This window comes from Uloborus diversus, chromosome 6 (genome assembly GCF_026930045.1).
Source record: "Uloborus diversus isolate 005 chromosome 6, Udiv.v.3.1, whole genome shotgun sequence".
NCBI classification, from domain to species: domain Eukaryota; kingdom Metazoa; phylum Arthropoda; class Arachnida; order Araneae; family Uloboridae; genus Uloborus; species Uloborus diversus.
Window position 1 is genome coordinate 605,179 of NC_072736.1, and position 16,181 is coordinate 621,359.

The following is a 16,181-nucleotide window of genomic DNA, read 5'->3' on the forward strand; positions in this document are numbered from 1 at the left end:
ACGGTGTATTTCATGTATTTACGACTTAGTTTCTCTATTCTCATACATGTGTTAAACCTGTATTTGAGAAATTCACTGGATTTCCATCTTTCATCCTTCATTTTACAGAACGCATTGCATATTTTCCATTTGAGGTTAAAAAGTTTGATGTTATTGGTTTTCTTTTTCTTTTTACTTCCTTTTGCAAAAAAGGAAGTATTGTATTCGCGAAAAAATTTTCACTCAAAAGTCGACCTTAATTTCCGTTTTTTCACCCCCGAATGAATATTGAGGTTTTTTTTTTTTCGCCTCGACCACACGTGGATAAGTGCCTAAGAACGTATAGACACGCGAAATATCCATAATGACGATTCCCGAGTTAATTACAACGAGTTTTCTCGTGACGTCTGTATGTACGTTACGTATGTATGTATGTGCGTATGTATGTCGCATTACTCAAGAACGGTAAGTCCTAGAAAGTTGAAACTTGGTACGTAGACTCCTAGTGGGTTCTAGTTGTGAACCTCCCCTTTTGGTTGCATTCGGGTGTTTCTAAAGGGGTATTTTGCCCCTTTTTTGAGGTAAATCATTGTTAATTTCGATGTAAACTCAAGTGGTGTTATAATTTGGCGGACACTTGGCAATATATCGCCAATCTTTTGGTCGCCAAGTTTTGTCGCTAACTTGGCGACAAATTTGGCGATTTTTTTTAATAATCTGTTTTAATTTGGCCGCTGTAGGTGATATTTGGAGAGTAAACTATTAAATCACATTAAAATTGCCAGTAATGGGGGAAATGACATTAAATTGGAGTAAAAGGAAGTCATGTGATGCACACATCAGCTCGTTTTTTTATAATAAGTCAGTTGGTTCGAAAGCTGAAAATATTAACCAAAATGATGGTCACAAAAAGAGGCGGTTATGGGACTGACGACAGAAGTGAGAACTTAAAAATACAAAAAAAATTTCGTGTGCTTGTACACGCGCGCGCGTGTGTGATGTGTGTTTAATTTTCATTTAAAATTAATTGTAGTAGTGTAAGTGCGCCAGTAGTCAGTCAGTCTCCAGTACTCAGTCACAGGGACATTAAACTGCTTATAAATAGAATATGTATTACCCCAAAACGGATATGATGTAGAGGTGTGACATCAATGACAAAACATCGATGTTTCAAAACATCGTTGTTAGAAATGAAAACATCGATGGTGTTGATACATCGACAGAAAAACATCGATGTTTCCAAACATCGATCAATGTAAAACATACATTTTTGAATATACTACATTGATTTAAGCAATACAAAAGAATACGTACCCGACGAATATATTGAAAATACTGAACCTCAAATCATGAATATAATTTGATAAGAATAATGTCGCAACATCTTGGTATTATAGTAGGACAAAAATTGATAATATATAAGACAAGCACCGATTAATACAAACTTATTAGAGTAATAAGGAAATATTTTCAAACTGAATGAAACTAAAAGTAAATTTACATCAAAAAAGAATCTAAGAAAAAATGTATCACAGCACTAACTATCAGTTGAATGAGAAAAAGGTGTGCTAATTATTTTAAAAATACAAAATTTATTCTAACAATTATTTTTAAGAGCAAGAAATATGTGTTGTATTGTTAGATAATAACTAAACACAAATTGTAAATAATAGAGGGACGACTTGTAAATCGATAAGTAACCCCCCAATATCGGTGTTGACAGTTTGGAGAAAAAGAAGTTTGTTTACTTTGCCCCCCCCCCCCTAGAAGCGCATTTCTCTTTTCGAAGACTCTCCCACCAGTCAGAGAAACATCTCTTTCCGATGGAACAGAAGTTGCCATCACTATCAAATACTTCAAAGTAACTTTTACCAGCTCTGAGTTTTTAAAGTTATAATTTTCACCGTCGTAACGTATAGGATTTTCCTTTAGTTTAAGAACTGGAGCCTTGAAACAGACTGAAAATTCTGGCACCAGACTACCAGTGTCAGGTTCTTCCAATAGCTTTGACCTCTTCCGCACTTCCTAGTTAATCTTCTACTATCTTGTAGTGATCTTCCCAAAAATCATCTTCTACACAGAAAAATTGATCTAATAAAATGGGTGCAAAATTTTTTTTTTTTTTTGGCAACTCCATAAGTAAACTTAATTACCTAGCGAGAAAATTGGAGCAAATTTTATGATAATTTTCAATTAAAGTGCAAAAACATCAACATCGAAAAAACATCGGAACCAAAACATTCGATGGTCCAAAAACAATCGAAAGTATACATCGACGTTAAAATCATCGCTGTTTTAACAAAAACATCGATGTTTCCAAAACATCGACATCGATGTCGCACCCCTAATATGATGCATCCCCACATCCCTTTACTTGTCCCGAATTATCATCCAATAACAGTGAAGTTGTAATTACTTTTCATTAAGTAGTAATGAGTCATTTTATTTTAAATGGTGTACCCATCATCCGTGTTTGCAATTCTGCTTATTTATTTTTTTTTTAAGAAGACGCACCATTTTTAAATGTTAAGTACTCATCATTTTTTTCGTTCTACTGTAAATTTGCTTTTACTTATGTTTTAATGGATTGTATAACGTAGCAGCGCATGCGCTGTATTCCAGGTGTTGGTAAGGTGATGTTTTTTCGGTGTCGTGAAATGAATGTTTTTTTCCTACCTCAAAAGTACTCAACTCACCTAAAGAAGTTTTCACTTCAAAAAGACCGATAACTTTTTTTAAATTGCATTCAAGAAATAAGGACTAGGCGATTTTGATGACATTAAGCGATTGATAATATTTCAAACAACCACAATCAGCCAGGGTTCAATTTCCACCGAATAAGTACAGGAGTCTATAGTTCCCGCACCCTTATTTTTGCTTGTAAATAGCCAGGATTTCGCTTAATATGTGAAAATTTGCATAAAATCGAAAAGTGCAGAAACTGTGAGCTCCTGTGAGCTGCTTCGCAAACATCACTGTAGTGAGCGTATGCTACAGTAAATAATTTCTAATTGAAACCACATCAAAGTAATTTAGACTTTGCAAGACAAGAGCATTAACCTGTAACTATGAAACAAATGTAGGTCTCACCTCGATGCCTTCCCTGTTCATGATGGTGGTGTCCATCTTCAGGATGGCTGCCTTGATGGCCCCCTTGGGAGGTAGTTTCGTCATGCCAATGTTGATAGCGTTCGATCGTTTCGTGTCCAATACTATTAACTCGCTTTTCTTGCTACCATCCTGCACTTTCTGAAGTAAAAATGTGAAAAATCAAGACTAAATTTCATCATGAACTTGATTTGGAAAGTTAATATTCCTTCAGAACGGAAGACATGAAGCTTTAATCAAGAAAGGGTTCAAAGAAAAAAAAACTTACCATTTTTGACAAAGGCATTTGAAAAGTAATTGAATTTGGAGTTTACGCAGTCAAAATCGACTGCCGGATCTGATTTATAAAATTTGTAAATAGTTATCCTGGTTTCACATCGGTCAACAACTACAAGAGGCGTTATTGCTATCCCTGTTGATATATATGCTGATGTGGTTTTATTGTGTGGCTGTTATGAGTTAAAGCTTGACCTTGACAACATTTACATTTTTGGTTAATAGGGGAGGATAGTTGTCGCTGGGCTAAATTGGGTTACTTTCGTAGTAGTTTTGCGAAAGTATTCCAACTGAAATTCATGCCGACAACACGCCCTTCTTCACTGATCTCCCAAATAATAAGTAAAGCATTGTCAAGGTCAAGCATCATCTTATCAGAGCCTCACGGTTAACTAGGAACTATGACATTCTTGTTCAATTTTACGTCAACTAAACCAATAGGGCGCAACGTAGATCCACTTTCTCGTGGTGCACTTCGGTAAAGCTTAACGGCTAAGTGATCTATATTTTTCTGGCAATAGCTGTTTTCCTAAGCATTTACATTTCATTAAAATATTTAATGACCCACACTGCTTGTTCTGTAATCTTCGGGAACCTATGGATTTTATACGAATCAAGAGCAGCCCTATGCTGTACTTCAAGAGTTAGTGGGAACGCTACTGGAAAGCTACAGACCGCATGGATCCATAGACTTTTTTTCTGTCATTTTATTGTTACTTCTTGCTATTTCTTCGTTCATTTGTTAATCTGTTTTGTTGTTAGAATTGTCTTGTACATGCCATTGATATAAAAAAAAAACCTAACCCTCAAGATAAAAGAAACTTTTAACACATTAAATAGTTATGATGCTTTCTTCAATATATTTAAGTTTTTTTTTTTTTTTTTTTTTTATGAAAAGCATCATACCCCCTGCCTACTTTAATGCTGAAGAAAAACCGTGCGATTAGTTCCAGTGACATTGGCAAACGACTCTGAAGACTGATGTGCTTCGATTTCTTACCTTGCTTAAAACGTCTTTGGCTTTGCTCTCGAAGAGATTTTCGATTCGTTGCGTATCCAGGTTGATCGGCTTGAGCTCATCCCAAATGGTCCTCTTTTTGCCGCTGCGTTCCATCAGCATCGGCTCCTCCTTCACCTATAAAAAGTTTCACATGCGTCGATGTTTGTTACAAATAAGCTGCTTTATGCCAAGTTAACATAGTTTCAAAACTGAACTTGTTTTGATTTAAATCTATTATTCTTCGATTTAGATTTTCAGATATACAGGTACTGGTCTGACCACGGATTGTATGGAAAGACAAACATCCGTTTTACAGCCGGAAATGGACGAATCTATTATTTTTTAACGATGTCACTTTTGCAGAAGAGTCTCATTCAAATGAGCGGAATACGCGCATCAAATTTTTACTTTTCCCCCATATTCACATAGATTCGTCTTATCTGGACGTTTGAAAATTCCACGCAATCCGTGGTTGGACAGTAGTTATCAAAATAATGGAAACACTTGGAAAATAAATTTCGGAATCGCTATTCTGCCGTAAATGTTCTATTTATAAAGGAGCCCTGCGAACTATAATCAGTCACACTGGTGAATCCAGATCATGATTGAGTTCTGTGGTCACTTATGCTGCTGTTGTTCACTTTTTAGACACTAATACAATCCACTTCAACACCCGTCGGTTTCTTTTACTGAGCTTCTCTTTCCTTCCATTGTTTTGCTTTGCCAAGCTTGTCTTACTGCGGTGTGTGTATGCTATCATGACTTTAGATACTGTTCTCCAGCTAGACACGCTCCAACAATTTGGCCTCTTTAGAAATTTGAGGTCCGACATTTCACGCGCTCGAAAAAAATCCAAGACTTCCAGAACTTCCGTTAAAACAACCATATACTACCAGATCATATACGTTGCTATTTATACAAAAAATAAATATCTAATTTTATTCTTTATTACTTACGAAGCGCATTCAAAAATGTCATTTTTATTCACAGGTGTTTCCATTATTTTGATAACTACCTGTATTTGCTGTATGTTTAGATTAAAATGCACAGAAAGGCGATAAGATCCCTAAAACAATATGTACTTTTAACATAAGTTTCTAATTAACGTCAGGTCCCTTCTAAATAAAAGTCAGGCCCTAGGCCCACAATAATTCGGAGGCTCCGTGAAGACTCGATAATGGAATGCAGTGGTTGATTTACAGGTTTGGAGAGCGTCGGAATGCATTTTTGTGACTTCTTTGTCCATCAGAGAACTATGTCAATCATTTATCATGGAATTTAAAAATCCCTTTCGTGGCCATATTTGTGACAGGTTAAACTTGCTACAAGCAGAATTAATAAAAATTATCCTTTAAAGAAGTTCGCTTCTGATTAACAAGTAATTTTTTTTAACTATTTCAAAAATGCATGTATTTTTCGTATACTTGCAATGCATTGCATAACTCTTTATGTAATTTGGGGCCCCTTAAGAAGATGAGAGCCCCAGGGCCAGGCATAGTCGGCATGTGTAGTAATCAGGCCCTGATTAACGTATCTTGTAAACGCAACTACAGATTGTTCCTGAACTTGACCCTTCATGCATAGGTTTGAAAGCATTGCATGTGAATTTAAATTGGGAAACAGAAGATTTCCTATTAAAGGATTTTTTATTGTCATATATGTATCTAAAATGCATTATGTACTGCAAATTTACAGCAATGTGACTATGAACTGTATTAACGAAATGAAGTTCAGTTCCAAGAATAGCATTTTCATCAACAATAAGCAAGGTACAGTCCATATTTTTTGTGCTTAAAATATACGAGGGTTATTTTTTTTTTCATGGTCCGGTCGATCGCGAAATGAAGACCACAAAGACAATGGAAACTCTTTTATTTGGACTATGTACATACACCATCCAACTACTTCTCGACGTAGTCGCCGTTCCGATTAAGACATTTTTCGCAGCGTGGTACCAGTTTTTCGAAATCTTCCTCACAGAAGGTAGCCGCGTAGTTTTCAGCCAATTCTGTACGCTGATCTGCAGCTCGGCGTCGTTGCCAAACGTTTGTCTCCCTAGCCAGCGTTTCATGTGTCCAAAGATGGTAATTGGAGGACGCGCCAAGTCAGGGCTGTATGGAGGATGGTCAAACACTGCGAAACTGCTAAAGGAGATTTTTGGTTGAAGCAGCAGTGTGTGGACACGCATTATCGTGAGGAAGGACTATGCCTGAGGACAACATTCCTCTACGTTTGTTCTAAGTTGCCCTTTTTTTCACCATTTAGAAATCGAATTACAGCACCCACTTCACACTTGGCGGGAAATGCAATTGTTCGAGGCATGTTTCCTCGTTCACTGCGTGCTCCGAAATAACCACAGTTACCTGATGCACTGCACAATCTTACTTGAAAGACTGCGCAACAAATCTACTCACACCATAATCGGCTTGACTTTCTGGTTTTCTTTCGGCGATCGATCGGACCTTGAAAAAAAAAAAAAATAAATAAAAAAAAAAAAAACCCTCGTATGTAACCCCTGTAGCTTGTCCGCTATGTCTTTTCCTCGGATCGTCATATTTTCGCAGTGAGAAGTGAAATAAAAATGAAAACTTCCGAAAAACTGAAACCACATGAAATCAAAAATAAATATGTGGCTGTCTGTGAGCAGTAGTGGACCAACGCAGAAGTTTTGAAAATGTTCTACAAAAGTACGTTTAAAGTTATTATTTCTTTTAATGTATCCATCAGGCTTTATCTCATTTGTTGCACAAAATCGTGCACCATTAATTCATAATATACTCTATATCTTACCTCCTTCCAAAATAGTTTAACAGTCTTTACTTTCTTGTTGAATTTCGGACCATTTTGTTCTGGAGGTGGCGCGTTTTTCCTGACCCATGGCGGTGGATTTGGACCTCTGTTCAAACCCATTCCAGGTGGAGGAGGCGGTCCTCCAAAGCTGGGTGGTGGAGGAGGACCTCCCATTCCGGGAGGTGGCGGTGGTGGAGGCGGTCCACCCATACCCGGTGGTGGAGGAGGCGGCGGAGCTCCCCCAGGCATGGGAGGTGGGGGCGGAGCTCCAGGGAATGGGGCGGCGTTCACAGGCCTCATCAAGATGCTGACATCATCATCGTCACCCAGATCAGTGAAGTCAAGGTCATTGATGCGTAGGGGTCTACGCATGGTCTGCATGAGCTGATCCCAATGCAGCTCTTTGACTCCACTAGCTGATTTTCTGAGCTCTTGACCCTAAAATGAAAGTGATATTTTAACTCACAGAAGAAGCATAGAACAATTGAATGAATATGTAAAGTCAAAAGAGTTGCAGTTAGTTGTTCTCGACAAGAATGTTATGTACGTATATTGAATGAATAGTGAAAAAATAACTGCATAGTATTTAAATAATTGCAAGAAAATGTCTAGCAAATTATGTTAAATAGTGATTAAGTAACTTTTATTTCATGCTATTCTTTGGACTATTGATTGAAAAAAAAAGCATTTCCTGTAGAAAGCTGCAGCGGTTCTTATGTATCCTTTTAAAATCTAAATACAAGTCCCTCGCAAGGCAGCATCGATCACATGGCCTTTCATGAGAGCAAGTTTCTAGGCTTTTGTTCCATTTTACTGAGCCTAAGAGAACGGCAAAGGTCTAGAAATGGAATATTTTCCATAACTCACCATAAAGAAAATGCCATGACTGTTGTTCAGCTAAAATTAGTGATTTTTTAATATCATTTCCCGTAATAATATATTTTATTGCAATTAATAATTCAAATCTTAAAAATTATGTTGATATTCATGAAAATTACAAACCTATTTCAGGCATACGAAGTACCAATTAAATATTTTAAAGTAGAAGTTAGCCCACTAATGTTTTTACCTTGCATCTTTTATGATTTGGGCACAACTTATTTACTCAAGGCTGTGCTGCTAATGGAAAAGCAATCGGTGCACTTGTCATGATGCCCTAAATTTTCAGAGGGCACAAAAACCCCTATGTATATTTTTAGAAAGTTTACAGTTGTAGCAAAAATGAATATACATATTTTTCGTTCATAAAGATCTATTAGGCATTCATTGAGCTACTAACAGTAGTAAATCAGTAAAAAAGGTGATATTGAACGAAGATAAAATATGAATCCCAATCTAAAGTTCCGATTAATCAAATTTTTTATGAAATTTTCTCAATATTTTCCACAAATTTTAATAATGAAGCTAATTTAATTCCCATTTAAACTTGCAAAATGCTTCAAGTCAAAGACTTTCCAAGACTTCCAAAAGCGTGATGTCCCAGAACCTTGATGTTTACTATCAATCCCTGGTTTAATCCCCACAGTAAAAGAATCATTAAACCACTTGGAGTGCCAAACCAGGAATTAATCATCAATGTCTTCCCTTAATGACGTAACCTTAAGTGGTAAAAAATGAATGTCACCAATATTTATTGCACTGTTTTGAAAGCTAGAAGTACATATAGTTGCCAACGGTGACTTATAATTAGACTTGCCAGACATCCCGGTTTTCAGACAAGATCCCAGTCCCCCGACCGGTTTATTTTACGTCCCGGAAAATGATAAACTTGATTACAGATGACCAAAAAAGCCTAAAAACAATTGACTGCGAAAGATTATCTAAAATATTAACTCTGTCATTTCTGTACCTCAGAGTTGAACTGACGTAAGTTCAAAAATTGCGATTTACTGTTTAATAGTGCATCGTATGTAGAATCCTTGGCCACATCGAGCCATGCAAACGAAATTCTAAAAAAAAAAAAAAAAACTCTGTAATTATTTACCAGTGCTAAAAGAGCACGCGTCCTTTACTTCGCATGAGCCAGTGAAATGTTTATCCTATCTCCTGTAAAGTAGCGATTATGTGACTTACTGTTTTGAAAGACGTTACTCTGGCTCTGAGGTACAGATTTGTAACATTGACCTGTAAAATTCATATCGGATTAGCCTGTAAGGATTTTTACAACAAGATTAAGAACAAAAAAGACGTTCTGAAAAAGTCCTAGCCAATGCAAAGAATCTCTTCACAAAGTAACCATTTATTCATATTATTGGATATAAACTACCCTCTAAAGTACTCTAAAAACCAATAAGGGGTTCTGTTCCCTATTGAATACTCGCTACTTTGGTGTGGGGAGGGGCATTCCGGTGTTCCGGTTGAACATTTCAGAAATCTGGCAAGCCTACGCATAATCATCTTGAGAAATGCTGTTGGACAGGGGCATAGCTAAGGGGGGGGTTTGGGGACAAACCCCCCCCCCGAAAAGTTAGTCTCAAAAAAGAAGAGAGAAGAGAAAGAAAAAAAAAAAGAAGAAAAGGAAAAAATTCCAAGCGATCATATATATATATATATATATATATATATATATATATATATATATATATATATATATATATATATATATATATATATATATATATATATATATATATATATATATAAGAAGTAACCCCCCCCCCCGAAAGTCGGGGCTAGCTACGCCACTGCTGTTGGATATAGTGAGGAATGCATTTAAGTGCTGTTGGATATCCTGAAGTGTCAAAAGTGAATGTCATCGATATTTATTGCACCATTTTGAAAGCTAGAAATACGTATAATTGCCAACAATGATTTTGATCACCTCCGAGAAGTGCTATTGGATATAGTGAGGAATGCATTTAAGTGCTGTTGGATATCCTGAAGTGTAAAAGTGAATGTCATCAATATTTATTGCACTGTTTTGAATGCTAGAAATACATATAACTGCCAACAATGATTTTTGATCATCTCCGAGAAGTGATGTTGGATATAGTGAGGAATGCATCTAAGTGCTGTCGGATATCCTAAAGTGTCAAAAGTGACTGTCACCAATATTTATTTCACTGTTTTGAAATCTAGAAATATTTATAATTACCAACGGCGACTTCTGATCATTTCGAGAAAAACTGTTGGATGTCGTGAGACCTTCCTTAGCCCTGCTAACTATACCAGGCGTACCACCATATCGGTTCTTTGGCGGTTCGGGAACAACAGGTGTGGGCTCAGGAGATCTGAACTTGTCCTGAAAGTCCTTGTGACCACTGTTGTCTCTCTTGAGTTGGAATTTGGGTGGTTCTGGCACCGGTTCCGGCGAAGGTTTCTGGTTGCGTCCCCAAAAGGCATTGTTAGATGATGCGGTGTTGGGTTTTTGTGGCTCAACAGGTGGCACGTAAGGAGCTGGACTACGGTTCGGTTGACCGTAGTACTTCTTTGGACCTGTTGACGCCTGTGGTGATGGAATGGTGCCTGCATAAAAAAAATGATTTTAGTGTTATTAGGGTCAGTCAGTAAGTAACGAGGCAGTGGTTATAAAACAGATTCTATTCGACATTCTACAACAATACTGACAGAAATTGCTTAAATACTTATCCCAGTGGGTAAATAGTCGTATAATTCTGTGCTCATAAAAGTTCTTTGGCTGCTACTGGAACCAGTTACGCACGCACTTCTTTACTTCATCGTCCGAACGAAATCATTGTTCCCGAAGTGCCTTCTTGAGTTCTCTAAAGATGTGGAATCACATGGGGATAGATCTGGACTACAAGGGGTGTGGTACAAGACTTCCCATTTAAAGTTCTTTTTTTTGCATTGGTTGTGTGCGTCCCCGGTAAACTTTCACGTGCTGTCATCCTGTTGCACAACAACGCTGGACCACAGACAGTCAATGCAACAGAGGAACTTTTGTGGAAATTTAAGTGGGAAGTCCTGGAACACCCCATATTTCTTGTCCAAAACTATCTGCGTGTGATTTTAACATCTTTGGGCACTTCGGGGATAACGACTTCATTCGAAAGATGAAGTAAATGAGTGCGTGCCTAATTCGTCCCAGCAGCAGCCAAAGGACTTTTATGAATACGGAATTATGCGACTAATTGTCCACTGGGATAAGTGTTTAAACAATTTCGGTCAGTATTTTCGGAGAATGTCGAATAAAATCTGTTTTATAGCTTCTGACTTGTTACTTATTGACGGACCCTAATATTAATGCTCATGATAAATTTCTGTTAAGGACTTTTATGTTTTCTGTTAAAGACTTTCTGTAAAAGGACTTTTATGAACACGGAATTTCGCGACTAACTTTTCAGTGTGATAAGTGTTTAAACAATTTCGGTCAGTATTTTCGGAGAATGTCGAATAAAATCTGTTTTATAGCTTTTGACTCGTTACTCGTTGACGGATCCTAATATTAAAGCTCATGATAAATTTCTGTACCTCAAAACCAGAAGGATATATACATTATGATAATTTTACAGGAGAGAGGAAAAACTTTTTCCGGGGCATGCAAAGGATAGGACGTGGTCTTTCAACCCTGTTAAAAAATTGAAAAGGCTTTTTTTTAACGAATTACGTTAACATGGCTCGATGCGGGATAGGCTTCTACGTACAATGCACTAATAAAAGGAAAATCACAATTTTAGAACTTACGTCCTCTGCCTCTGAGATACAGATTTAACATCAGTATATTGTATACCTTATGCATAATACTCTTCAGAACATAGGGTGGACCGGGGCACGTTTACACAGTGCCCTTTTTTCAAAACGAATTATAACTGGAGAGCCAACAGCCATAACAGAGTAATGCTGCTCCCAATCAAATAATCTCACAAGTTTTTGAGGATCAGTCGAGCTTCGGTCTAGCTGGCAGAAAGGATAATCTGTTTTTTTAATCAACTTGAGTAAATTTTGCGTTGAACGTTTTGAAGCTTGTTGTGAATAAATAATACTTTGTTAAAAAAGAACAAACATATTAAGAGTAGCAGAATTTATCCTTTTTTGAGAATTGTATTTGTATGAACTGAAATCTAATTAAATTTTTTTTTCACGTTAAAAATAAATCCAAACTTGGCGACGGGGCAAGTTTACGCGTTGACTTCGGAACATCATTATGCACATTCTTACTGTGGCTTACTTAAACGTGCCCCTGACACCTTTTTCGCTCTGAACTGTCACACACCTTTTTAGTATTTTCAGGTTATTTAATTTTGAAAATCATCATTTAATTTTTTATTGAGTTACAAATTCGTATCTTATAGCTTACAATCATATAGTGCTGACTTCATGCCTGCCTTCATTTAACTGCTTGCACTTTTCAGCGTGTAATAAATTTGCTTTATTTTAACGATGGTGAGAAATAATGTTCAAAACACTAACAGAACCACGTTAGATGTCAAAATAAATATGCGTAAACGTGCTCCGTGTCCGGGGCAAGTTTACGCGACCAACTTGGACTTAAAAATAATTTTTTTTAACGGTTAAAAATACAACCTGAGCAACAACCGAATGTACCAATTTTGACTCCATTAACTGCTTCATAAAATCACAATGTCTAATTTCCTAAGTTAAAACATAAAAATTAGAAAATTCATTAAAAAAAAAAAAAAAAAATCCGCGTAAACGTGCCCCAATCTACCCTACATGCCCATTATAAAAGTAATGAGCATAATGTTATTGTGACGCGACGATAGATGGCAGCAGGGTGAAACCGACTGGGAAATGTGGTGGGGGATATGCCCTTTCAATGCATCCGGTCGTCAGTTGAGTTCGAGCAGTGTGAGCGGAGATACGTGCCTCCGCTTGAAGTGTGTTTTAAACTTTTGTAACATAACGCGATGGAGTGTTCACTTGAATAACGATACGCCATAAAGTTTTGCGTGAGGCTTGGAAAAAATGCAACCAAAACAATCCAGATGCTGCAAGAAACCTTCAAGGACGATCACATTTCAAGATCACAGTCTGGGAAGTGGCAAAAGGCGTTCAAAGAGGGTCGGGAGCTTCCTGGCTCGGAGCAACACCCCGGTGATCCCTCATCCCCCTTACAGTCCCGACTTAGCTCCATGTGACTTCTTTTTGTTTCCGCGAATCAAGAGAGAGATGGAAGGAAAACATTGGGAAACCGTGGAAAACATCCAACACCATGTTACAACGTTCCTGAGAGGCATTCCCGTCGAGGAGTTTCAGGGTGCCTTTCAGGGGTGGCAAACACGTCTCCGAAAGTGTATTGATGCAGGAGGAATGTATTTTGAAGAATATTGAACATTTGTACAAATTACGATCAATAAATATATTTTCCCAGTAAATGTTCATTACTTTCGTAATGGACCCTGTACATGTACTTTAATTAGATCTTCCAGTTGTTCGGCAAAGAATATCTAACGTTGGTTAGCACAACTAAACAGATTACTTAATACACGTGTTTTGGGGGTTTCCAGGAACCCCTTTTTCAATTCAAAGTTGTGAGCATCTGGATGAGAGTCTCATAACCACATCCGGAAGCTCACAACTTTGAACTGAAAAAAGGGGTTCCTGGAAACCCCGAAACACGTATATTCAGTAATCTGTTTAGTTGTGCTAAACAACATTGGATATTCTTTGCCATTTCTCAGCATAAAGGTATTTATTTATTTATTTACCAGTTGTTCGTTTTTAACCCCCGACACACAAAGGAAGGGGGCTATAAGTTTGACGTGTCTGTGTATTTGTATATCTATGTATCTGTATATCTTTGTATCTATCTGTGGCACTCTAGCGCCTAAATAGATAGACCGATTTTGAAAAAAAAATTGTTCGAAAAGAGAGTTGATCGAGATTGTTCTTAGCTAAGTTGCATCTTTGAACGACATTAGTTAACGAAGATATTAATTAAAAAACCTCTAAAAGGTTTTTCGCGATTTTTGCAGTGAAAACATTGTTAAAATTTTTAAAATTTAATGCTAAAATAAAGAGATTTTTTTCCACGTCTGATAGAATGTGTTTGGAACTTCTATGTTTCATAGAATTCGAATTATAACGTTTTTTTAAAGCAGATTTTAATAAAGGCTAAGATTTTATTCACGCAGTTGACAACCGAATTCATTGTTGACCGACAAAGAAATAAAACGCAATGATTTAAAATTTTTATCTGTTGCCTGTTTCTATTTAATAGGAAAAAAAACTTGACATTGATTTTTAATAATATAAGGCTTTCAAAAGGATTTTCAATTTTCCCTCTTGATTCTACAGTTGCGACTCATTCGGGGCTTTTTAAAATTTTTAATTTTATCGTTGCTTCTAAAGTAACTAAAACTCCAGAAGGAAGCATCGAACCTGTTTGGCTGTTCTGTCTTCCGAACGATAGCTTGGGTGGAGAGGGCGGGGGTACGGGCTTCACCTCTGCCGCCTGGATCTGCTGTTTCACCAAGCCTGTCCTTTCTGTGCTGGGACGCCTCACCAGAGGCTCTTTAGGCGGCTCCTCTTTCTGATTCTCGAAAAGAGATCTTTGGCGACTCACAACGCATGGTTTGGCTGCAAAGGAGAAGAAAGTACGTCAAAGTAGGTAAAAAATATAGAAATATTTAAAGAACAAAGCAATATTTACAAACAAGACGTATGTACAGAAGCGCGCTCAGAAATTTTGAGGCCCGTCACAAATGACTTTTCCGGGCCCCCCTCCATATTGTTTACCTCTATATTTCACGTCTAGTTTTAAAGATATTGGATCCCATTCAGGCTCGGGCCCGGCCCAAGAGTTGTCCCTTCCCCCACCCCTCCTTTGCAAACCCCTGCGTGTGTAACTACAGTTCGGATGTGCAAAATTGAGGTCTGATCTTGAGACTTAATTTCCTTTTGGGGAATTTACCGAGAGAGGAAAATATGAAAATAACCCTAGCCTCCGACGAAATTGTTTCCTGTAAAATTTGAATGATTTGGGTATTTTAAGCTAACAGAAATCGAATTCGAAGCAACAAAGTTCTTATCACGTACTATTTTTTTTTTATTATTATTATTGGGTGCAAGGTTAATTCGATAAAAAAAAAAGCTTATTTATAACTTTTTTGAAGACATAGTTAATATATATTTATTTCTAGAATTGTTACACATTAAATACACATTAAAGTAACATTAAAATAATATTCTGTGAAATTTATATTGATTTTTATGAAGAAATGAGCCATTGACAGCGACTCTCAACGGATGTCTCCAGACAAAAAAAAAAAAAAAAAACTTTCATGGCGGTGCCCTCATAACTCACCACTGGATTATCTGAAATAAAAACCAAAATAATTTTATTAGTTAACCCTGCGGTGGAAAGGTAAAAAGCAAAATCCGCCAATTTTTAATATTTAATTTTTTTGCACTTTTGTCATCTATAGCACTTGAGCTTTCTTGTATAAGCTTGCTTGTTAGGTTTCTAATGAAATTAAAACACGAAAATACGTCAAATTCCAACATTTCATTATTGTTACAGAGGAATTCAAAACGCGTTTCTTCAAATATCTCATTTCTGCAGATATTATGCTTTACCTTTCCACTGCAGAATAAGGCCACCTATTCCTCAAACGGCGACCAAGGGGGAAAGTGACATGTGATTGACCATCGCCAGGCCTAGCTCCGAGTGATTTATTTTCCTTGGGGATATGTAAAGGATACTGTGTTTGTATCCCCTTCATATTCTAATATCGGCAAACTGATAAATTGGATCACTGCTGGTAGCTATTAGCTCCTGGACTAGTTCTAAATTCTCATTAACTGTTCGATTTGGTGATGGTGCTGCCATCTATCGGTATATAAAATAATGGAGGCAAGGCACTTAGTATGCGGTCCTCGACATAAATACAGTTGTAGTCAGTTGTGACTCTGAATAGGAATAGGAATAGGATCACTGCTGCAATCGCTTCTAGGTCTGCGAACGTGCTACAACGTGTATGCAGGAGTTTGAATACAGGTGTGGTATCATCCGGTCAGGACGAGGACAAGTGGAACATAAGTAGTTCAAATGATTTATGTATGTTCAAAAAAAAAAAAAAAGTTTTTCTTCCATTTTTACTTCCTT

At 37.1% G+C, this 16,181-nt stretch overlaps 1 protein-coding gene across 1 annotated transcript in view; it reads right to left on the reverse strand.

Moving 5' to 3' along the window:
• LOC129224133 (FH1/FH2 domain-containing protein 3-like) overlaps nt 1-16,181 on the reverse strand; it is a 56,443-nt gene that overhangs the window by 38,958 nt on the left and 1,304 nt on the right. Inside the window, exons 2-6 of the mRNA XM_054858549.1 lie at nt 14,456-14,653; nt 10,248-10,618; nt 7,154-7,591; nt 4,364-4,498; nt 3,070-3,228 (exon numbers count right to left, since the gene is read on the reverse strand). Of these exons, the coding sequence (XP_054714524.1) occupies nt 3,070-3,228; nt 4,364-4,498; nt 7,154-7,591; nt 10,248-10,618; nt 14,456-14,653 (1,301 nt within the window). The remainder of the gene's footprint in view (nt 1-3,069; nt 3,229-4,363; nt 4,499-7,153; nt 7,592-10,247; nt 10,619-14,455; nt 14,654-16,181) is intronic.